Below are 24,234 nucleotides of genomic sequence, written 5' to 3' on the forward strand. Positions count from 1 at the left end.
TTGAAGTGAGGAAAAGTGGCACTATTTTAGCCTTTTCTCTGAGAAGCTCCAAGGGTGCACTGACCCATAGTGTATCCAAGGTGCCCAAGAACCAGAGCCGATGCGTCCCCCTTTCTGCACCCTCCTAGCAGGAGGACAATCATTCATTCACGGGGAGCCAGAGGCATGCATTTTCACATGGAAAATGTGGGTCAACGGCTCTCACAGAATCAGAGCTGCGGAGTGAGGAGGGAGGGAAAATGAAACATGAGATTGCCAGTGCCAAAACCACTGCGGCAATCCCAGCTCCCTTGGTCTAACGATTTCCTGTAAAGGGAATATTATTGCCCACCGGATCGGAGATACAAACAGGGGCACAGAAAGGGCTGGGAGGCTTAAGAAATGCTAAAGCCTGGTGAGTGGATGGAATCTGAGCTGTTTTGATTCTGCTCCCTTTCTGCTTCTCTCCCCGCTTCAAAGCGGAGAGGAGGAGCTCAAACCCCAGAAAGATTAGCATTGGCGAGGCTGATGAGCATGCATACCAGGAAGAATGGACTGTACCAACTGGGGCTAACTCAGCCTTGCAAAGCATAGGAAGAAATTCATTTTTAGCTGCAAACAACAGTAGCAGCAGCAACAACAAAATACTACCAGAGACACAGAAAGCTACTTACATCCAGGCATCATTTCTGCTGCGGGGTAAAAAGAAATGTCTCTGCAATGATGGTTTATTTTATTTATGAAAGGGAATAAGCATCAGAGCATGGACTCTCCTATTTCCTTGCCCCTCCCCAAAGGGGACAGGAGAGAAAGCAGGTTAGCATATGCTGCATTTGTGCTCCAGGTTTACATCTGTGCTTCTAATCCCCTCCTTCCAATGAAAGTGTCTCAGCATCACAAAGGGATTCCAGGGAAGCTCACATTGAGCTGTGACGGGGAGGGGAGTCAAAGGGGGCTGTGTGAACACTGCCCAATATTCATACCTGAGAGATGCACAAGCGGAGGGAATGAGCCTGGTTTGACTGGCCTGGGTTGTTGTAGGATTGATTATCTCTCTCCGCTTGGCACTCTGGCACCAAACGTGTGGCTCAGCTTCCAAGTAACACCAGGGCCAAATGTTGCAAACGTGGATGCCTAAAGCTAGGCACATATGTAAGTGGGCTGATTGTCAGAGGTGCTGAGCCCCCACAATTTCCACGGTCTTCAGCTGGAGCGACAGGAGCTCAGCACCCTCTGAAAATCAGGCCATCTGTTTCGGTGCCAAGATCCGGACCAATCAGAGGGATCCCATTGTGCATGCAGGCCAGGGAAGAGTCCCGAGGGCCATACCTGAACAGTGCAAGAATGAAGGGGAGAGCGGCCATCAAATCCTGGGACCCACATCACGCTGGCATTGCTGCTGGTGACTCGGGTTACGGTCACATTGAAAGGGGGGAGAGGCATGGCTACGGAAAAAAACAAGGAAACTCTTTAGGTATACACAGAACTGAACTGAAGGTCACATGGAAATAGGCAGAGGGTACAGTCTGGGGATTTGGGACTTGAGCACAGGCAGTGGTTGAAAATATTCTTTGGGGTTGCTGAGCCTGCCCCACACTCACCCTGCAGCAGCAGCTGCTTTCCCATGGGGCTGAGCCCAGCTCCCTGGTCTGGCCCATTGGCTCTCACTGCTCACAGATCCAGAGGAGCCCACCACAGCGTCACTTGATGCACCCATCTGTGCACAACTGGGGCCCTCCCGCTATGATGCCCTCCCCCTGCGATGCCCCACTCCGCTTTCTTCCTGGCTGTGGCACCACCAGCCATGGGGCTTTGCCTGCCGGTCTGGGAAGGTGTGCACGATGGCTCAGATAATAGATTTGGGACAGCTGAGCCCCCTCTAGTCCTAGCCATCCACTGCCTCTGATCTTGAGCCCACTGAAGTCAGGCCTTTGGAGATGGCCCCTGAGAGCTGCCAGATGGAATTGCTCACGCTATTCTAATTCCTGCTTAACAGGGAACTTATTCACTGTTTGGTTATTGAAGATATATGCAAACACATGGCGGTTGTTCCAGACTTTTCTCTCAAACATTTTCAAATGGAACTTGAGTTGGTAGTCCCAGGGTTATGGTTACTAGCCCACAAAGCACCCTTTTTTATGATAGGGAAACTGAGGCATGGAGAGGTTAAATGATTTGCCCAAGGTCAGACTCCAAATTAGTGGCAAAGCTGGGAACAGAACCACGCTCCCCAGACTAGTAATTTAACATGAGTATCCTTCCTCCCCTAACAAGGCATGAATGGAGCTTCACTACCTAGTTCTTACAATGTCACTCTGCCCATTCACCTAAATCTTTTCATTGGCTTCCAGTCTTTTAATGCATTAATGCAAGTTCCTTGTCCTCACTTTCAGTCCCCTGCACTTTCTCTCCACCCATTTAATCCTAATCTCCCTCTCATTCCATTTGTCTTTCCCAAGCCTTGCCTTTTAGCATTCCCATTGTCCTCTTCTCCCACTACTGGCTTTGTCTCTCCATTTGTGCTGCATCTTACGCTTGAACCAATCACTAACTTCATGCCTGGCAAGTGCCTCTCCCACCTACAGATCCTTCCTTAAAATCTACATCTCTCTTGTTCTCCGACACAATCATCTCCATATCACCCTCTACTAGGGGTGATTTCATGTGTCCTGTTTCAAAGACTTTAAAATCCTTAGGGCAGGGGCATGTCTCAGTCTATCAGCCAGAGAAATCCCCATTTCTCCCTGGCTGCGGCCAGTGGCAACAGGAGGAGGAAAGGTGATTTTAAATCACCTTTATACCTGCCCCATTCTCGGCCCTGCCAGAGTCCCACTCTACCACTTCCATCAGTTGAAGGAGCTTCAGGTCTACTCTCATTTATGCGTGGCTGCAACAGTCCCCAAGAGGCCAACCTGCAGCTGAAGTGCAGAACACCCTAGTCCTGCCCAGCCCTCTCCCACATGCCTCTGACACTGAGGACTGTGAGAGAGGGTGGCATACACTGGAGCTGAATGTCTGCTTCATTCCAAGAGTGAGCAGGCCTTCATCATTCTATAACTAGCTACAGGTTCCAGGACTGAGACTGGGCCTCCTGGAAAGAAGGGACTCTCTGGTGGTTAAGGCACGGGACGGGGAATCAGGAGATCTCCGTTCAGTTCTCAGCCTTTCTATAGGTTTCCTATGTGAGCCAGAATAAATCGCTCACATCTTCGGGTTTTGGTTTCCCTGTGATAAAGGTGATGATAATTTTTAGTATCTCCCAGCCCTGTGTCTTGGCTATTTAGGTTGTAACCTCTTTGGGGCAAGAACTGTCTCTGGGCTCGTCTTCGCTGCAAACTGAAATTGAATTATAAATCAAGTGTTGCCCCTAACTTGAGTCCTGTCCACACACACACACAAATCCTTAACTCCAGCGTGGTGATGCTTTTAACTCAAGTTGGTTGTTATTTCAGGGGGTACAGACTGAAACTCTAGTGGTCATCAACTGCTCACATGACCACTCTGTAGCGTGGATGTCGGTAGCACCACTCGAGTGGCGCTAGTCCTCCAGTGCCTTCCCACAATTCCCCTGTGCGTCCAGAAAGGACAAACAAGTTCTCCCGCAATTACTGGGATAGAATTAATAGAGAGGCTCAGTATACTGCAGTGTTAAGAACCATGGGCTATGTCGCAAGAAGTCCATACCCGAATGCACGTAGCACCAGTATGGACACAGCAGCTGGAGTGTTACTTGGCAGTTCGGCTGCTTTCTTGTGAGTTAAGCTAACTAGAGGGGCATTACTTGGAATGTAGATAACTGAAGTTAATTCTGCAGTGAAGACGTAGCTTCTTACTGTGTGTTTGTAGATTGCCTAGAACAATGGGTCCTTGAACTTGAGTGGGGCCTGTAAATGCTATCGTAACCACAGTTTTCTGTTTAGAATGTACCTAGCACATTGGGGGCTCTACGGCAAACACATGATGACAATAATAGGAGGAAACTGTTTGTAAATGTTCCATAAAAACTGTTTGTCGCTGGAGACACAGATGAAAAGAGTCAGTAATAAACTGGGGACAGATGCCAGAGTCCCCACCAGCCTCTACATCTGTGAAACTGTAAGGCCCCAATCCTGCCCCTATACATGTGCTTTCCTTTACTTATTTGAGTAACCCCATGGAAGCCAATGGGACTACTCACATTTTCAGAGTAAAGCACATCTGTGTTTGCTGGATCATGGCCTAAACGAGCACCCTTCAAGTCTGCTCTTCCTCCCACTGAAGCCATTGGAGTTTTGCCAGTGTCTCAATGGGAGCAGAATCAGATCTGTAGACACTGGGTTTTTTAAAGCCTCCCCACTTACTTCACTTTACTGCAACTTTCTTAGGCATATTTGTGAAGAATACCAGCTAGGACACATATGGCTAAAGCACAGGACCGGAAATTTTAAAATGTAGATTCTTTTCAGGGTCTCTCACCAATTTGTATGACATTTGGTGAACAATTTAATGTCTTGGTGCCTCAATTTCCCCATCTATAAAATGGGAACAATACCTTCTATTCATTGATTTCTGATTGTGAAGCATTCTGAGAACCTTGGCTAGGAGGTGCTATGTTGTGACAAAGTATAATTATTATGAAATATATGAGAACTCTAGCTCCATTAAGGATATGTGCCAATCTTCACCCAGCCTAATTATTTACATGGTAATTTACTGTTAAAGATGTATGTCAATGTTTTTGACGAAAAATAGGAGGTGAATTTATAGCACAATAGCTTTGCGGAGTGAGCTACACAGGGAAAAGGCACTATTATTCTGGAATCCGAGTGTCCAAGAGGGAGTTGTTCCAGAAGAGCTATTGTGGAATACCTATTCTGCACTAGCTATTCCAGTTAATTTCTCCAAGTAGACAAGTCCTTAGGCTGACAACACTAAACGCTTTCTAAGTCAGTCATAAATCACAACAGAACAAAGTGTTGCATTCTTGGGCTGTATCTTGCAGATACAAGTGTCAACATAAAGAAAAACACACCCCACGAAGGGTATGGTCTATAGTTGGATTTAAAGGGGTATTTTAACACATTAACTAAGACGATCATAAATTGCAGTATAGACACAAACAGTTGCTCTTAGTCACATTCAACTCTAGGCTGCAGCCTGGAACAAATGTTTGTGACTTGTCTATACTAGAATTTACAATCATGCAGTTAACAAATGTTCAAACACAACCAAAAACTCAAGGGCAGATAGGACCTAAGATGAAGGGGTAAAGCTGGCCGCTCCTGGGTCTCTATTGTTTCAGTCTGTCTGAAAAGAAAACTTGACAAGGGCTCAGGGACTCACAGAATGACAGATGTTCACAGAAGGGCTAGAAATTATTTATTTTAAATGAGATTTTAAAGGGTAGAGAACACAGAAATCCATAAAATCAGTGTCAATCTGTTGATTTTAATGGTCCCTGGTGATCTCTGACTTTGGCCTCTCTCTTTTCAGCATCTAATGCAAGGCCAGTGCATTGGCACAAGAGGAAAAGGCATCTTCAGCTCCAAAGAGACCCCTCTATCTCCGGAAAGGGACTATATCCTCATTTACACTTTAGATTACATCTAGCCCACCTCGTGCGAACAGCTCTGCTGCCCTGAGTCTCCACTTTACGAGGCAAATCTGTTCTCTGACACCATGTTTCCAGTTGTGGTTTGTGTTCAATTGCCGATTTCACTGCCGGGGAACGGGCCTGCATATCAAGCAGCGAGCAGCCATTACAGCACAGTGTGTTGTTCCATCTGCTGAGAGCTCCTCTCAGCTTGGTTTTCAGGCAACTCAGCAACAGCTTCCCCCCCTCCTCCCCCACCCCCAATTCTTCTCCGCTGGGGCTCTCTCACCTTTAAGCCGAACAGTGGCTGTCCGAGAAGAAGACAGTCCCTTTACGTTGTGGGCTTCGCAGGAGAACACCGTGCTCTGGTTAATACCTGGATATCAGCCAAGGCAAGACAAAGAAAGCAACACAAACCGCTGTAGAGTCCAGCTTCAACCACTAAATCATGGTTACGTCTGACATCCAGCTCAGACTGTACGTGCAACTGGGGGCAAAGCTGGGGGCCAACCAAAAGCAGGTGGATTTTAGTGTAATTAATGTGTCAATTGCTCATTATAAAAGGGAGAGGAATGTGGCACTGTAGACAAGCCCATATCAGCACTTTGCAGCACAACAAAGGAGAGAGAGGGACCTTGGGAAGAAGGAGATCAAAACACTAGGCTGGCAGCTCTCTCGTCATGGTTGCCATCTCATTATTGTTAACCTCGGCCTTCTTCCCCACCCTGTCCCTCCTACTGTTTGTGGCACTCACTGGTTGGGAGCTCTTTGGGGCAAGGACCATGCCTGGAACAATGTGGCCCTGATCTTCATCAGGACCCTGGGGCACTATCACAATCCAAATAATAATCAGCTTTCAGGCTAGGGTAGGGTAGGGTAGGAATCCAGTTTGGGCCATGAGTAAACAGAGTTTTGTACTGTCAGTTTAGGGCCTAATTGTCCCTTGTCTTGCACCGTAGGTAGCCATTAACCCCAGTGCAAAATGCAGACAAAGTGCACGTAAAATGCTACGAAATCAGAATGGAGTCATTTTACACCCCTTTGCACTGGGGTAAATGACTAAACCAGTCGCAGGGCAAGGGAGGATTAGGCCCTTTGTCTCCAGTGACTATTTGTCCACATCTCAAAGCCAAAATATAATGCAGTACTATTGGCAAGCTTCTCAGGGGAAGCCCGGGATTGATGCTTACAGATTAATCAGGATTGAGAGGCATTGGCAAAGCTGCCTGGAAAAGTGCATCCAGCACTTGCCCTTGCTACACATGGCCCTAGTATGCTTTCCAGGTTCTGTTCAAGCGAGGTCAACGACTACTGCAGCAGCTCTGTGTGCAAGTTAGGATGGAGATGCCATCTCAAAGCTGTGTGGAGTAGCTTGCATGGTGCCTGCCCTTGCTGTGCTTGACTCATCTTCACAGGGACTGAAACTGACAGGTATTGAAAAGGAGGAGGGGTGGCAAAGGAGGCGGAGCAGGAAAGGAGAGACTACAATGAGTGATAGAAAGAATGACACATTTTAATACCTTCCACTGATCCCACCAAACCACAGCGAAAGACATTCCAGCTGGCAACAAAGCAGGCACTATTGTTGTTATTATTTGGATCGCAGCAGCAGCACCCAAAACATGGCAGGCAATTTCCCAACACAGACGGAAACACAGTCCCTGCCCAGAAGATTGTGAACCAAGCTCCCATCACACTCTGTCCAACAGTCCTTTCCCTGTTCAATCGGGGGCCGATTGTTGACTTTGATCTCAAGACATTTGCTTTTTAGTTATGGCTTTATTATTATTTTCCTTAGTGATTTGATGCTTGTATTGGCAGAAGAAAGTATGTCCTCCTGCCCCGACAGACCTGCTGTTTTGACATGCCTGGGAACTCTGACCACTGGTGTCAGCATACACAGCTTCTGTTTCAAAGGCAAGAGCCAACAGGCAAAGGCCAGAGAACTCTGGGGAGTTAAATTTTGTAAGTAACCGCGAGTTGGGTTTCAAGTCAAGAGGATTATTTTTTTAAGCCTCCTCATGGTTAAAAAAAAAAAAAAGATATTGAATAATTCCCAGACTGCTCAGTACTTTGGAGTGGAGCACTGCTCTGCCTGGCAGGGGGAGCTGTGTCCCAAGGGTGAGAGCAGACGCTAGCTACCTCCACTGAGACTCTCCACAAGGACAGAAGATGCGGGATCTCCAGTCTTAACAACCTCGTTCCAGCTTAACTCAGCTGCCCTAAACCAGGAAAAGCTGGCCTCTTGGTGTGTGCGTGTCTGGGGGGAGGAGGGGTGAACGAGGCCACCTGTGATGAATGAATGCACTAAGAATGCAGCTGGAGTCGGCTCCACCCTTGGTGTTCTGAGGGCTAGACAGCCCTCTGCTGCGGCCCCAAGTCGCTTTTCCTACGAGATTAAAGCTCTGTGAGGTGCCATGAGATTGGGATAGTGGATGTAGAGAGAAAAGGAGTACTTGTGGCACCTTAGAGACTAACCAATTTATTTGAGCATAAGCTTTCGTGAGCTACAGCTCACTTCATCGGATGCATACTGTGGAAAATACAGAAGATGTTTTTATACACACAAACCATGAAAAAATGGGTGTTTATCACTACAAAAGGTTTTCTCTCCCCCGACCCCACTCTCCTGCTGCTAATAGCTTATCTAAAGTGATCACTCTCCTTACAATGTGTATGATAATCAAGGTGGGCCATTTCCAGCACAAATCCAGGTTGGAAAAGGCCCACCTTGATTAAATTGGATACAATTAATTTAGGCTTGAATAGAGACTGGGAGTGACTATCTCCCCCCCGCCCCGTTCCTCAGACGTTCTTGTTAAACCCTGGATTTGTGCTGGAAATGGCCCACCTTGATTATCATACACATTGTAAGGAGAGCGATCACTTTACATAAGCTATTAGCAGCAGGAGAGTGGGGTGGGGAGAGAGAAAACCTTTTGTAGTGATAAACACCCATTTTTTCATGGTTTGTGCGTATAAAAACATCTTCTGTATTTTCCACAGTATGCATCCGATGAAGTGAGCTGTAGCTCATGAAAGCTTATGCTCAAATAAATTGGTTAGTCTCTGAGGTGCCACAAGTACTCCTTTTCTTTTTGCGAATACAGACTAACACGGCTGTTACTCTGATTCCTAGTGACAGATGTTCTTTTCTCTGTTGGACCCCCTTATGGGCCATCTCAGCAGAGAGGCCAAACCTCCCTTTCACCCTAGAGTTTTTCCCTCCAGCTCAGAGCTCATGCACACCAATGAGGAGGCCTGCTGTATGGTGGTCCCCACTGGACATGTTCTGGGGCCGACAGAGGACTCTGGTCTCCAAGGCTGTCAGCCTGCCATCTTCCACAGCAATCAATTCACTCCACATTTTCCCAACAATTCAACTGGGTGACAAAGGTTAATTGGGCAGGTGTCCAGCATGGCTGGAGTAGAGGGGAGCATGCAGCTTGGTTGCAGGCATGAGAAGGGCTGGGCCAGTGTCCAGCATGGCTACATGGGAGTGGGGGGAAGAGCAACGTCTGGCATGGCTGTGGGGGAAGAGGGTGACATGAAATGTCCAGCAGGGCTGTAGCGGGGCGGGCACTGGCTGGAGGCAGCTGGATTCATAAGACAAATATTACAAGCAGATTAATCTAATTAAACCAAGCACACCCCCAAGAGATGAAGCTATAGTAGAGGCCTCCAATATGTCATTTTCCAGCAGCATGTGGCCATCCACACCACTCCAAGCGCTGCAGGACCCGTGCCTTGTATTCCTATAGAAGATGTCCTGGGGAACAATTACCCCTTTGGGACCTGTGCCATATACTGGATATGTGTTTGTCCTAATCTCCAGCTTTTAGCATCACAGTGTGCCCAAGACCCAGTCTCCTATTACACGGGTCTCTGGTATCGCTGCAGGCCTTGTCACATGGCAGCAAAAGAGCTCTCTTCTCCTCTTCCCCCCGCCCTCCTTACGTGACGTTAATCTTGGAGGCAGACTTACCTGACACATTTAGGATGGAGGGGGAGATGTCCGGAAGCCCCACTCTGGAGTCTCCCATCCACCAGACAATTGTCACTGGCTCAGGAGGGCCAATGGCAGCACAGGCCATGTGGAATGGGACGTTAGGGGATACAGACAAATCTTCCGGCTCCACAGTAAAGTAGGGCACACCTAGAAAGGCAAACACAAAGGTGTAGTAGGAGGAGAGTTTCCCTCTGCCTCCATCAGGACATTCCCACTTTCTTCCATTAACACTAATACCTAGCGCTTATAGAGCAGCGAGCCACCCCCTGGAGAACTCAGAGTCCTCCACAAACAGCCAGGGTTACATCTTCAACAGCAGCTCAGGGTATTAAGGCCTCCATCTCTCACTGAAAGTCAGTAGGACCTGAGCACCTGTTCCCTGAGAGGTTTTTGAAAGTCACCTTGTGACTGAATTCACACCCTACACACCATAATCTCTCTGGCCAAAATGTGCCTTGTGAGGTATTGTTTGAAAACTAATTACTCACTGGTAAATAATTTCATGGTGAAATGTATGTAGCAATATTATGTGCAAAGCTAAGAAATCTCCCCTGTATGATGATAAAGGCACATGTTCAAACTCCTGTAGCTCTGGCAGAACTGGTCAGACAGGCCTGTCTTAAACAAAGGGATGTGCCTTTGCCTCAATTTGCATATAAGCTGTAAACAGAGTCCTCAGACAGTGAGAAGGGGAAGACGACAAAGAAAATCTGCATTTCAGCATACATCGGTGAAAAGAAACAGCATGAAGCCCCCTTCCTCCCTCAGGTTCCATGTCTCCTTGCTCTCAGCTGGGAAGAACTTTAAGTAGAGGTCACGCTCAGGAAAATGTTTTCAAAGGATGATTGAGCTATAAAAATAAGGTGCAAAACCACCCCAAATTCTTTCTCCCTACCCACCTCTGTCTGTTCACCTAAGACAAGAGAAGCAGTTGTTGGACTTTGAGAGCAGATCCTGGCCTGAGAGTTTGGTCAGCAATGTACCGAAAACATGGGGAAAAGCTTCACCTTGAACCAAGTCAAGTTTGTGACATTTAGAAAGCATTTTATCTTTATTTTTCTTGCAGCCATGGCTGACTTTAATGCCTCATTACTTGTATTCACTTAAAACCTCTCTCTTTATAATTAACTAAACTTGTTTTATTCTTTAATTAAACTAATCCAGTGTTGTGGATTGTTTGGGTAACTCCATTTAAGGCAGCAGATTGTTGTATGTTAATCCCCTTACAGGGCAACGGACCTAAAATATCTGGACTGCCCAGGAGTGGGCTGGACAGTGCAGAACACACTGGGGGACGATCTGGGACGAAGAGTGTGTTGGCATCACCCTGCAAGTAGTAACCAAGGCTGCTGAAAGCCAGTGTGTGGCTGGTGTTTGCTGACAGGCTGCTGGACCAGGGCTGTGGCTATATACAGACACGCAGGGTGTGACCTGCACGATGTTTGTGAGAAGCCCAGGTTGGAAGCTAGAGCAGCAAAGCATTGTGAGGCACCCTTGGTTGCAGGGCAAGGCTGACACAGGCCCTCCACTGGTCTGGATTGCACCCTGGAATGTCACACCCACCCAAAATGATTAAGCCTCAACACAAACTTCTGAGGTGGCTTTTAATGACAATGTTAGCCCCATTTTACAGATAGAGAAACTGAGGCCCAGAGATCCTATGGCCAACATATCTGGATGCATCCATTGAAATATTTTATACATATAAAAGGTGCCTAGCCTAGGTTCCTTTGCCATACATTAAAAATTCAGTTCTATAAGAATGTTGAAACAACAGCTGCACTCAACCATAAACCAGAAAAGAATTAGCCAAAGATTAAATTGTCACAGTTCAGGGCAACTACGGGCAATAAGATTTCTGCCTGAATATAGCCTATGCGATTTGGTCTTAGATTTTAGATAAATCAATGCATATGAAGTCATTCAAGTTCACCTGGGCTAGATAATTCTAATAACCTATATTTGTGTAGCGTTTTCTCCTGAAGGATGCCAAACCTCACTGAAACTGTATATATGGGGAACACACACTCACCACTCTACTGCAACCACCTCTGGAGTGAAACATGGTAGCCTTTGTGAAGCAGCAACACTATACAATTGGGTATATTTTTATCTATAACATTTTTTCTCCAGTTGAAGCTGTAGAAGAAATGTTACATTGACAAAACACTGGAATTGAGTCAGGAGGTTGAGTCAGGAGGGATAGCAGGATGAACACCCTATTCTTGTGAAGACTGCTATGAAAGCTTGAATGACTATGAATGACTAGGACCCTGGCTTCAAATTGCCATCCAAAACACAGCACCCCCCAGCAGCACAATGCCCCCTAGGACGATGCAGGGACACTCATTCAGCTCTGGCCTAGAGACACGAGTACCACCTACTAAAGCAAAAGTACAACTTCTTGGTGGAAACTGGTTGTTCTTGCAGATCTCCTGTTCAAATACTAAGCAGCCTTAATGCTTGAGACCTAATATGATCATAGCCTCAGGAGGTATGGCTACAGACTATATGGCACCACCTATCCACTCTGGCTTGGGTAACTATTGGACAAACGTGTAAAGCTTTACATTTACCAGGCCAGACTGCTGTGCAAAATGCATCAAAGATTATATACTTAACTTGAGTAAACTCTGCTATAGTTCAAAACACTTCCATTCGAAGCAACACTGATCATGGAAATTCTAAAGGAAAGTGCTTCTCATGAAACTAAGAGAATGGTACTAAAACTATGGTCTGTGAATAAGCAGTGGTCTGTGGAGCTCTTCCTGGCGACCTGCAGAATGAGCCATTTGAAGACCCAAGCAACGCGGGATTAGGAGGTTGGAGGGGACATTTGTCCATGAGACGATTCTTCACTTATTTCCTGGTCTGCAGAATTAAAAACTGAGAACCCGTGAACTAATACACACTCTTCCAGTGCAGCTGCCGCCACTATCACTTCCTACTCCTGTGCCTTAATTAGTTCGCTGTGGTACTTTACAGTTCCTGCTACTGTCCCCAGCTGTGCAAAGACTGGAGAGCCTGGCGAAATCTCCTCTGACCACTTCTACTAGTGTGATCCCAACATGAGAAAGCCCTACAGGGAAGCTAGCCCTCCTCCTCCTTACCTTCCACTATGAGCCACACTTGTTGCGTTTCTTCCTTCTTCCCTTTGTTCTCAGTCTGGCACCAGTACTTCCCGGAATCTGTCCGCTCAACAGATTTCAAACTGAAAAGAGTGAACAAACATATTGATATTTTACATGTATGAAGCAACTTTCATCCCAGAGAATCCTAAAGCACTAGGAAAACTAGATACACACACCACCACTGCTATGTAGCCACCTCTGGGGAGGAGGGCAGTAGCTAACCAGCACAAAACATGCGGCACAACAGTGGATAGAGAACAGAGATACTTTGGGTCAAGTCCTACTTCTGTGAGAGGTGTTGGGGGATTTTTAATAGCCACACAGAGCAGAGAGGCCCTCATCTGAAATATCTACAAACAGGAAATAACGTGGCACTTTATATTTTCAAGATAGGTAAATTAAGGGGCTAACTAGATTGGATTCTGAACTTGTGATTCCAAAGAGTCTACTTGAACTACTAAATCATCCCTAGCCAGCACCTCCAATTCACATACCTGCTGAGAATGCAAATGCTGTGCTTTCGTTAGGGACAGGATTGATTGCACAAACCCTCACACAAGGACTGATGGGTCAGAATTGACACTCCTTCACTCTGCCCCTACTCAGCATTGTTCTTATCCGAGGAACGCTTCTAGCTAACTGATCTGTTCATACTACAAACCACCTAGATCCTTGACTAGTGTTTTCAGTGAAGCCATGCTGATTTACTCCAGCTGAGGATCTGACCCTGAGAGCCCAAGTCTGGTTTGACTCACTGCGGTGCAGCTCCCATTGACTTCCAAGAGAGGTGATCCATGCAAGTGAAGGCAGAACTGTGGCCTAAGTGGTATCAGAGTTTTAGACCTCGAGGGGGAAATTCTGCCCTCAGTTATAAGGCAGGATTTGCTCCAGGAGTTGAGGCTTCAGGGTCTCAGGTATCAAAGACCGCAGAGAACGTGAGAGTGCCCTTTGATTATACAAATGCAAAATGCACCCTTGTGATGTTGCAGCCATGCATCTGCTGCCATGCAGGGACCCCGAGCAGATCTGATGCTCCCTTTTTTTATGCCAACAGTTGGTCTTGGTGATGGGGTGAATGTGCAGGGTGGAAGAGGGAAGGGAAGAAAATGCTCCCACTACAGCCTGATTTTCAGAGCTGTACCTTTAGATGAAACCAGCTGTCCTGCCCGTCCAGCCGCATGTTCTGAAATACAGTGACTGTAGGAGAAAGTCATAAAACAGTGGGTGGTTGAAATGATCACTTTAGGAGGAAGAAGGAAACAGAAAAAGAAAATGGCCATATCTAGATCCAGCACCCAGACTCAGCTCTGATGCTGTGGAGCTATTGTCAGTGGAGTAGTATGAGGGGTGAGAAAGGGCTATGGAGATCAGACCAGGAGAAGGAGGGAGTGTGGGGAGACAAAAAAGTCCTTAATCTGGGGGCGGGGACTATAATGGAGATGGTATATGATGCAGTGCTGCAGGGTGGATTACTGCACACAGATTTTTCCTATCAGAGGAAGGTTTATTGCAGCCTGTTCATCTATAATCAAGTCTCATGCTTTGAAGTTTCAGACAGTTCACTGCAGGGGTCCGGAAAAGTTCCCCTCCCGCCATGTACAACTGGCTAGATGTATTCTGTTTGGGGATTTTTAGCGTCAGAGATTGACCGTAGCTGAAGATGGGACACTGAACGGGATGGAAGACTGCCGTGAAGTGGTACAGAGAATCCTGTGTCTAGATGCCTGGCTGGAGGGGTCTTGCTCAGATGCTCAGGGTCAGACTGATTGCCAGGTTTGGGTCAGGAAGGAATTTTCCCCTAGATCAGATTAATTGGGACTTTGGGGTTTTTGTTTTGCTGTCCTCTGCAGCACGATGCATGGTTCACTTGCTGGGATCATCTGGGCATATCCTACCTAATCACTCCCCTGCCATTACAGGGCATTGGTGGCACCTTGGTCTCTCCTGTTCTCTGCTTGTGGCACACAGCAGCTTAGTCTCCTGAGAACTGAAATGCTTTAGCCTATTGGGCTCACTCAGTATAGGGGCAACTGAGTGAAATGTGATGGCCTGTGTTATGCAAGAAGTCAGACTAGGTGATCTACTGGTCTCTTTTGTATTAATCCATGAAATCCCAGGAACTCGTCTAGGGTTGCCAACCCTCCTGGTTTCACTGTGAGTCTCCCGGAATCAGGCTCTATCTCCCAGAGGCTACTGAAGCCAAACTGGGAGATATTAGGCCACTAAAAGTCCGTCCCCAAGCGCTGACTCCACAGCTCCCATTGGCCGACAACTGTGGCCAGTGGAAGCTGCGGGGGAAATGCCTGCAGGTAGGGTCAGCAAGTGGAGCCCCCTGCCCCAGAGGCCGCAGGGACGTGCCGGCTGCTTCTGGGAGTGGTGTGGGACCAGGGCAGGTAGGGAATCTGCCTTAGTCCCACGGTGCTGCCAGCTGGGAGCTGCCTGAGGTAAGCCCCACTCACCTGGAGCCTGCACCCCTCACCCCCTCCTGCACCCCAACCCCCTGCCCCAGCCCTGAGCCCCCTCCAACACCCAAATTTCCAGCCTGCACCCCATAACCTCTCCCACACCTCAACCCCCTACCCAGCCCTGAGCCCCCTCCTCAATCTCCCTCCCAGAACCCACACCCCCTCCTGCACCCCAATCCCCTGCCCCAGGCCTCTCCTGCACCCAAACTCCCTCCTAGAGCCTGCACCTCGCACACCCTCCCGCATCACAACCCCCTGCCCCAGGCTCAGCCTGGAGCCCCCTCCCACACTTGGAACCCCTCAGCCCCAGCCCATAGCCCACATCCCCTCCTGCACCCCACCCCCCTGTCCCAGACCGGTGAGAGTGAGTGAGGGTGGGGAAGAACAAGCGACGGAGAGAGGGGGGATGGAGTGAGTGGGACAGGGCCTCAGAGAAGGGGCGGGGCCTTGGGGCAGGGGTAGGGGCAGGGCAAGGGTGTTTGGGTTTGTGTGATTAGACAGTTGGCAACCCTATTAGTGACAGGTATTAAACCCCAAGATATGCTAATCCAAAGGAGGCAAGGAGGCCTGTGTTTGCAAATGGGTGATCCTAGACTGAGCCTGGCAGTTCCAAGTACATTCTCTCTCAGAGCGTGCTGTTGGTACCAGGCTCCCTTTATGCAGGGAGAAAGGAGTCTGAGATGGAGCGTGGGCCCTTGCTTAACCCACTACTACCCCCGGGACGCACAAGAGGCCACCTCCTGCTGAAGAAAAGGTATAAAAGGCTGGCCCTACAGGCAGCTTTTTGGACCTCTGACAACAGCAGGCCTGATATAAATGCTGGAGTAAATATGCTGGAATGACTAAGGGATGGTGTGCGTGACAAATCCTCCTCTCCAAACAGGTTTGAAAGTGGTCCCAAGAGTCTAATTTTAATTAGGACACCTAACCCTTTTAGTCAGAGAGAGGGAGAGGAAAAGAATTAATGATTGTAAGAGAGAGAACTTATTTATCCAAGTCAGAATGTAAGCTTCCAGCTGCACTGCAGAGCTTATTAGAACAAACAAGGTGAAAGCATCCTACCATGCTGCTTTGTGTTTTGTTCATTTTCCAGTGCTGGTAAAGGAGCTGGACTGAAAGCTCCCTATTGATTATCTAGATACAGCATGGACAGAACCAGCAAAAGCTTCCCCTGACCACCCTGGCAATGATCCTTAGTTTTGGCCTAGGGGGACCCTCGGGAAGAATTTGATGGGGTAATTCAGTCTCCAGGTCTATTCAGTCCTCTGCCGAGACTTGCAGCAAGGCTACCAACTGTGGTGGTGAAGAACTATTTACTGGTAACTGGGCTGTGACCACTGAAGAGACTTCAGATGGCAATGACCCTTAGACACAACTGACTGAGGTTGGATTTGAACTGGAGATTTAAAGTGAGAGGCTTTGCTCCCATTTAATAATCCTTTGAGCCATTCTGTACCCACGATATCACTCAGGTGTGCATACAACACAGAATGGGAGAAAAGTGTTAAATTTCTTTTTAAAGGGAGTGGACAGAAATAAGGCTAAATATCTCTTCACAATTTCAGCATAGATTCCAGAGGACTGGATGTCGTAAAGAACTGTTAATAGGATAAGCAATACCTTTCACCTCTTGGCCACCTGTCTATCTATCACAGGCATTTCCAAAGCACCCATCACCACAGTATCTAGGAGCCTTGTCAGATTCCCCCAGCTACAATCCAACCCGTCCTTAGTGACTTAAACACAGTGGATCAAGTTCCACTCTCAGTCATGCCCAGGCAAGGTATAAAGGTACAATCACATGGTGGTCAGTGGGGTTCCACTGAAGTAACTGACAGCAGAATTTGGCCCAGTAGCTTCCATAATAGTCTATCTCCTCCACAGCTGTTGTACCTGAGGAAACCGATCCAGTGTTCTTCATCTACTGGAATGTACACCTGGTCTACACTCTGCACCACCGCTCCATCCTTGATCCACAACATCTCTGGGTCCTCCATTCCCTCGAGGCTGCAATTTAGTTTCACCGGCTGACCCTGGGACACCTTTAATTTGATTGGAGATCCTGTCAATTTCATACCTAAAAAAAAAAAATATACTCCTCCTCCCCAGCCCCAAAAGAAGAGGGGGTTGGAGTACAGCAAATTAATCTAGGTTGGTGGTCTGTAAGGACATACAGTACAAGAACACACTGCACAGTTTTCTAACTGCCTCGCCAGAATGTTATTATGTTTGTTTCATGATGAGAACACTGACATTCCAAATTACTTGAAAATGGCAGAGGCTTAATCTATACAGGGCTTCTTCAAAGCCAGTGCCAATTTGGATAGCAGCAGGATGAGCTTCCACACAGCAGCACCCAGTTACAGCTAGATAGGAATGCTGTAGGCTTCTTCACAGCAGTGCTTGACAGTGGTGATGTGTGTGTTCCCTCAGAATGGTATCATGCCGCCCCCAAGCCCCCTCTCACTTTTCAGCTGCTATGGTATGTTCCTATACTACTACTAAGGCATCACTTCTGTTCCACTGTACGCATTTGTAAATAACTGGGATTTTAGACTCAGTCACAGCAGGTTACTCAGTGTACACTGTTCCACTGCATTACAAAAGCTCCAATGCAATTTATAAACCCAGTGAAAGTAAAGCATACTTTAAAGGATTCCTATCAGAGGGAAAAAACTGTTTCCAGAACACATTTTTCCATAGTATGTGGTGGGAGAATACTTCAGCCAGCCACTGTGTATCTCCAGAACAGACAAATGGCCTAATTTGGATCTGTTACATCAGTGTAAATCTAGCATAACTCTACTGAAATCAGAGGAGTTGCTGTGACTGACATTGGTGTAAAAGTGATCAGCATTTGGCCAAAAGCACAGTTGCGTGTGGGTGGGAAGCACTCCCCTCAATGAGAAGTGAATGTGTGGAATATGTCATCTTGTAAAAACACAGAAACCAACTAGATAAGTGTATTTTTTAAAGATGGGCATGTATATGAGGAATGAGGGGAGAAAAGGAGACCTTGGATAAAGCAGAAAGGTGGAAGACAAAGGTAAAGTATCCAGTCCTGCTGGGGAAAGTAGCCTTTTCCTTTCCATTAGCACAGGGACTGGCAGACTAAAACAGACCAATGGTTCAGTCTAGTCTGGTATCCTACCTCTGTTAGTGGCCTATACTGGATCCTTCAGAGAAAGGTTAACCTGACCATCACTATGTTGCCCTTGACCAGCCGTGCAGAATTATGACCCTAGCTCTGCTCACATGCAGTCAGTTCTATCACCAGATGACATTCCAGCCCACCACACCCTGACAGAAAAACACTGTGAAGCCAAGATTGCCCTTAATTAAGCATGTAGCCAGGCTGTTCTCAAACTTTTTCACAGCATGAATTGCATTTGAATACAGAAATAGTCTGGTACCCCATTTCCCGTTTGCCATTACATGGCATCCCCCTGGTAACAGCAGTAAATGCTTCCATGGCACAGTCATATCAGAAAAATATTTTGTGTATTTTCAGCTGTGTTTTAGCAACTGTAAATAAACATGAAGAGCTGTTAATTTAGCAAATTTACTAAGAGCACTGAAACTAGTAAAGTGATCATTTAATTTTAGGTACAGCAATGCTTTGGTTGGGCAAAGGAATTAATCACCTAACTGAGGGAGGATGATCTAACCTCAGATTACTTAACGTGAAAGTGGCATAAATTACATGTCCCAGTGTGTCCCAGAAAGCATCCTCCTTCTCACCATGCATAATATTGAAACAGAGCATTAAAATTTCACAGTACATCCATCTGTTTTATATAAATCTAATGTAGCCAGGTATCCAAATGCACACACAAATTGGCAGACACTCTTTCATAATAGGTGTCTTACTGAAACAGCAAATGACTTCGCTTGCTACAGTCTGCTTTGCCGAAAAGGGTTAATCACAATGTACACAACAAGATATCTGGAAGGCCTTTAAAAGTTTCAGTTCCCAGCCAAACTGATTATGCAAGAAATTAAAGCACAGTGCTAACTATATTCTATTTGGCTATTTTCAACAGCACTTCTGTGTAATCCACAGGTGGAGGTGAGCTGCAAGGAAAGGGAAAACAATAACATGGGGATTTTTAACAGACACACATTTCTGTCACCCGTAAGATGCAGTTCAGCTGCAGCCCCTTTTTCTGAAGAGAAGGAAACGGTGCACCCAGGTTGGGTGCCTGGGGTTTTTGTACATTTGAGAAGTTAAGATTAATGTTTACTTTCCAGTAGTCCTCCGCCTACTCTCCCACTCCCCGTTTTTACCTCATTACATTTTTACGAAGTGCAGGAAATAAAAACTAGCTATTCCTCTCCCCCCCTCCCCCCACAAAATGTGAACACTGTAGAAGTAAAGATTCATAACTAATTAGGAAATGAAATCATATTAACTTCGTACTGCCTATCAGACAGAATGGGCAACAAATGAGTGCACCAGTTGTCCCTGTGCACAGTATATTTTACTTGTTAGTTTATCATCTCTGTATCTTTTGATTACTACTGACAGAAGTTTTTTGAAGTTGTTTTTGGAGTGAAGGAAGAAACAGATTACTGCAGACCTCTACCTACTAAGGCAAAAAGACCTTCCATTCCTTTGATACCTGAGGTCCCCAATCTAGCAATCAAAATCTACAAGGCAAACCCTTGAAACCAACAGTGCTCCACCCATGTGGATCTAAATGTAGAATTGAGACCTAAATTCCCAGTGAAGAAACATGTCTGTGGAAGGATTAGGCTATAAAATCAAATCTTTGTATGTCTTCTTGTAGGTGAAACTAGGAAAATGTAGGCTAGAAGGCAAACAAACAAAAGCCATATAGAAATGGATTATCACCTGGCCTTCCTATATAGCAATCTGAGCTCTGCAAATACAGGAACAATACATTTGCAAACATTCCCACTGACTCAATTAACTGGTATTCAGGACTCTCTTTATTTGCCACCATCCAGGTTTTATTCACAGCAAGCATAAGGTTCATAAATATGAGTGTTGAATCAGTATTCCCATGAGCATTTGCACTAGAAGTGCTCTCTTCACCATTTTGGAAAGCTTTTGTTATTAGTCACACATAGGCAAACATTGGTGGATAATTCACAAACAGAAAGGGGACGTCTTTATGTTTTTAAAGCTTATGGACAAGACTTTCAAATATGGATGCCTAAAGTTAGGCTCCTTAATCCATAGAAACGTGGGGTTGGAAGGGATCTCAAGAGGTTATCTAGTCCACCTCCAAACACACTGAGGCAGGATTATGTATACTTAGACCCTCCCCAAATATAGGCACATAAATAAGCAATCTGAATTTCAAAAGAGCTGAGCGATCAGCAGGTCCCACTGAAGTCAACCTCTGCTACAAAGGAAATCATGTGTGGGAGATAGAAAACTTGGGGGCAACATTTTCAAATGTAGGTGCCTACTGTGGCTCCTCAACCCACATTTAGGCACAGATGGCCTGATCCATAAATGCACTGTCTCATCGTCAGAGGCGTCAAGCATCACTTTTGAAAATTAGGCCACTTCTTTAGGTGCCTAAATATGGATGGAGGAGCCTCACTTTAAGCACTCTTTATGGCCAAGGCATCCCATCGGGGACAGAAGTATTACCATGCCAGTTGGGTGACCAATCACATGGTGCAAAGAGCAAATAGTGCATCCCAACCATTTCCAGAAGGTATACGCTAAAAATTGTTCACAGAAACGGTCATGCCGTTGAAAACAGCAACTAAGTTTGTCAAAATCAAGACCTGTTTACGGGCAATTGGGCAACAATAAAACAGAAGCTACGTTTTGTTTTTTAAAAAAAAAAAATTAGTTTGCTGCAAACAGTTCATCTGAGGAAGTGAGCTGTAGCTCACGAAAGCTTATGCTCTAATAAATTGGTTAGTCTCTAAGGTGCCACAAGTCCTCCTTTTCTTTTTAGTTCATGCAGAGTAACTCACAATCATAGATCGCGCAGGTAGCCCACAGCCCTCCAAAATGCTAACAGTCACCTTCCCTCTCCTCCCCCATAAAATATAGTGTTCTCCAGCGGCGTGGCACTTGTCTCAGCTCCAGCTGCCTAGGCAGTAGGTGAGGATCTGAGCAATGCACTCAAGACTAGAAGGACTCCGTCAAGTGCAGCGCGCCGGTCTTGAAAGGGAGCCCTCCCCCCCGGGGGGGACCCCTCTCCCGCGCGCAGTCCAGCCCCGGGAGCGGAGCTCGTGCCGTGTCAGCGGGAGCTTTCCGCGCGCTGGGGTGGGGCGGACCCAGCGCTCCGGCTCGGTACGACGTTGACGATCAGGGCAAAAGCCAACAGCCGCTGGCTGGGCGCCAGGTTCAATAACAAGGCAGCAGCCGAGAAGCGCTGGGCCGAACGTTTCCCCGTTACCCCTCGGAAGATCAGCCCCTTACAGAGCCTGCCAGGGTCGGCGCTCAGCCTCCAGCCCGGGCGAGCGGCAATTCTCCCTCCTGTGCCCCTGCAGCCTTACCTGCTTCAGCAGCCGCGTCCCGGAGCGCCAGAGCCCATAGTCCCAGCAGCAGCAACAGGAGCCCCGGGATCCCCATGCTCTGCTTCATCTCCATCTCTCCCGCATCTTCATCGTCAGCAGCCGCATCCCCCCCAGCTCCACGCTGGCGGCTGCTTCTTGCTCCGAGAGGAGGAGGCAGGAACCCCCCTCCCCAAAGCGGTGCCCTTTCCCAAGAAGCTCCCAGGGGAGGCTGCAGTGCAAACTTCTCACGCCGCTTCCCCCGGGCTCGCTCAGCGGGAGCGGGCCCTGCTGCTGCCCCGCGCCAGCCCGGGGAGGAGGAGTGTGTAGGGGAAGTTTCAGGAAGCCCCCAAACTCCCGATCGCTTTTTCCTCCCTCCTCCCAGAGCGGGTCACTCTACACGAGAGGGAATGCAAAGCAGGGCGGTCTCCCTCTGCTGGCCTCGGGCTGCATGGAGTCCCCGCAGCCGCGGCTGCTTCTCTCGCTCTGGCCACCTTCTGCTGCTGCTGCTGCTAATTCCTTCGGCTCTTCTTATTCCCGTTCTTCCTCCAGGAAATGGCGCTGTCAGGCAGTCACAGAGCTGGTTTGCACCCCCCACCCCCGCACACACACCTACCTATGACATCACTCCTCATGAATATTTATATAATCTATTTATTATCCAAGCTTCCTGAACTTTTAATAAAGTGGAAAATAACAGATCTGCAGAGTCAGTGTCTCCCCCCAGGAATTTCCTGATGGAAAGGGATATTCGAGGTTGCATCAGTCAAAATGTAACCTACCTTCCTGGCAAGAGTTTATTTGCAAGGTCCAGGTAATTCTTTATATGGCCTTTACCCCCCAAGGAAATGCTTTGGTGCTATTTATTATTTTAAATAAATGCAAGCAGACCAGCTGTCTGGTGAGCAACCCTACAACAAACAAGGGGGCATGCTTGTGGGGTGGAGGAAAACCATTTTGCTGTTAGCTTGTCCACTACACAGGAGGGAAAAATCCATTTAGGAGAAGGAGATTGAGAGCAAAAAAAATTCAAATGTGGGTGCTCATTAGGGTCCTAAACCCATATACAGGCTCCTAAATAAGTGGCCTGATTTTCAGAGATGCTGAGCACTCATACCTCTTAATGAAATCAGTGAGAGTCACTGGGGGCTTGGTCACTGCATGTGAAAATCAGGCCACTTGTATTGGTGTCTAACTATGGCTTTAAGAGATCAATTTTACTAGAAAGAAAAGGAGGACTTGTGGCACCTTAGAGACTAACAAATTTATTTGAGCGTGAGCTTTCATGAGCTACAGCTCACTTCACGGATGCATTCAGCCACAAGTCCTCCTTTTCTTTTTGCGAATACAGACTAACAAGGCTGCTACTCTGAAACCTAATTTTACTAGGTAACTTTGTCTGAAAGTTTTGGCCTCAGTTTCCTCCAGCAGAAGTGCCTCTGAGTTGACTTGAACTATCTGGGAGCAAGGGAATGGATTGTGCTGACGCAAGCACAACTGGGCATTTCAGACCCAAGCCCCGATCTCCCAAGCACTGAAGAGGCCTAGGTTATCTGCACCATGCCCTTGTGCTTCTGCACTGCTTCTGCACTCATAGCAAAGCCCTCAACCCTCCCCACTGGGAGATCCTGCAGCAGTGAGGCACAGAAGGTAATGCTGACTGATGAGGCATTATGGTAGAGAGGTATTTCCCCACAAGGCTTATGGTGGGGAAATGATACCAAGGCCAGCCTGCTCCCAGTATGTGAACCCTAGTCCCTGCAGCTCATCTGCAGGTGGGAGATATTCTGTGTCCCCCAGACCTAGTCGGCTTGATTTGGGCCCCCTCCACTTGTCAAAATGTAAGGGACGATGTAGCCTATGAAAAGGGAACAGATTTTAGCTTCGAGTTTCCATGGAGCTATTTTTGTGAGGGGGAAAAGAACCCTGTGAAGGTTATAACAAATAGCCTGACACATAGGTGCTGGAACTAGGGATGCTGAGGGTGCTGCCTCACCCTGTGGCTTGAAGTGGTTTCCATCCTATCCAGGGTTTACACTTTGGTTCAATGGCTCTCAGCACCCCCACTATACAAATTGTTCCAGCCCCCCTGCCCTGACTCTGTCCTTTCATCATAGTCACCCTGCGAACCATAGCAGAAAGGCGCCATAAGTATCATTATAGCACAGTGCAATTTTCAATTTGTAATCATAGTTAAGATGTGTGGCACTTATATGGTGCCTTCCACCTCAGGCTCCCCCGGCAAGCATTTGTGAATTAAGTCCCCTGTGAGGAAGGAAGGTATTGCTATCCTCATTCGACAGATGAGGAAACTGAGGCACAACAGGGTTCCATAACTTATGCCAGTGTTTCCCAAGCCCCAGGCTCTGGTTTCTGCACTCATACTAATCCTCATCTGTTTGCATTTCTGTTAGGAATCCCTAAGGTGTTGGAACAATGCCAAGTAGGGGTGCATGACTGTAATGAAAATGTGTTTTCTCTCCCTCCTCTGTTTCTACAATCTGAAATGAAAAGGCAAGAAGGAGACACTGACAAATCAGGTATATCAAACAGCTAGCAGGGAACCATGGTGCTCTCGGGGTAAGGAATCCA

The 24,234-nt window shown here is 47.2% G+C and overlaps 1 protein-coding gene across 2 annotated transcripts in view; it reads right to left on the reverse strand.

The window, feature by feature from the left end:
• Window positions 1-22,181, reverse strand: part of TYRO3 (TYRO3 protein tyrosine kinase) — a 56,089-nt gene extending 33,908 nt beyond the window's left edge. Inside the window, exons 1-6 of one of the 2 annotated variants that reach the window (XM_084630491.1) lie at window positions 21,646-22,181; window positions 17,050-17,198; window positions 12,671-12,771; window positions 9,537-9,707; window positions 5,841-5,927; window positions 1,309-1,424 (exon numbers count right to left, since the gene is read on the reverse strand). In XM_084630491.1, the coding sequence (XP_084486617.1) occupies window positions 1,309-1,424; window positions 5,841-5,927; window positions 9,537-9,707; window positions 12,671-12,771; window positions 17,050-17,153 (579 nt within the window). In that variant the 5' untranslated portion in view covers window positions 17,154-17,198; window positions 21,646-22,181. Of the gene's footprint in view, window positions 1-1,308; window positions 1,425-5,840; window positions 5,928-9,536; window positions 9,708-12,670; window positions 12,772-17,049; window positions 17,234-21,645 lie in introns of both variants that reach the window. The other variant, XM_084630490.1, reaches the window with a different exon arrangement.
• Window positions 22,182-24,234: the final 2,053 nt, after the last annotated feature.

Source organism: Lepidochelys olivacea, assembly GCF_965140295.1.
Source record: "Lepidochelys olivacea isolate rLepOli2 genome assembly, chromosome: 6".
Lineage (NCBI taxonomy): Eukaryota > Metazoa > Chordata > Testudines > Cheloniidae > Lepidochelys > Lepidochelys olivacea.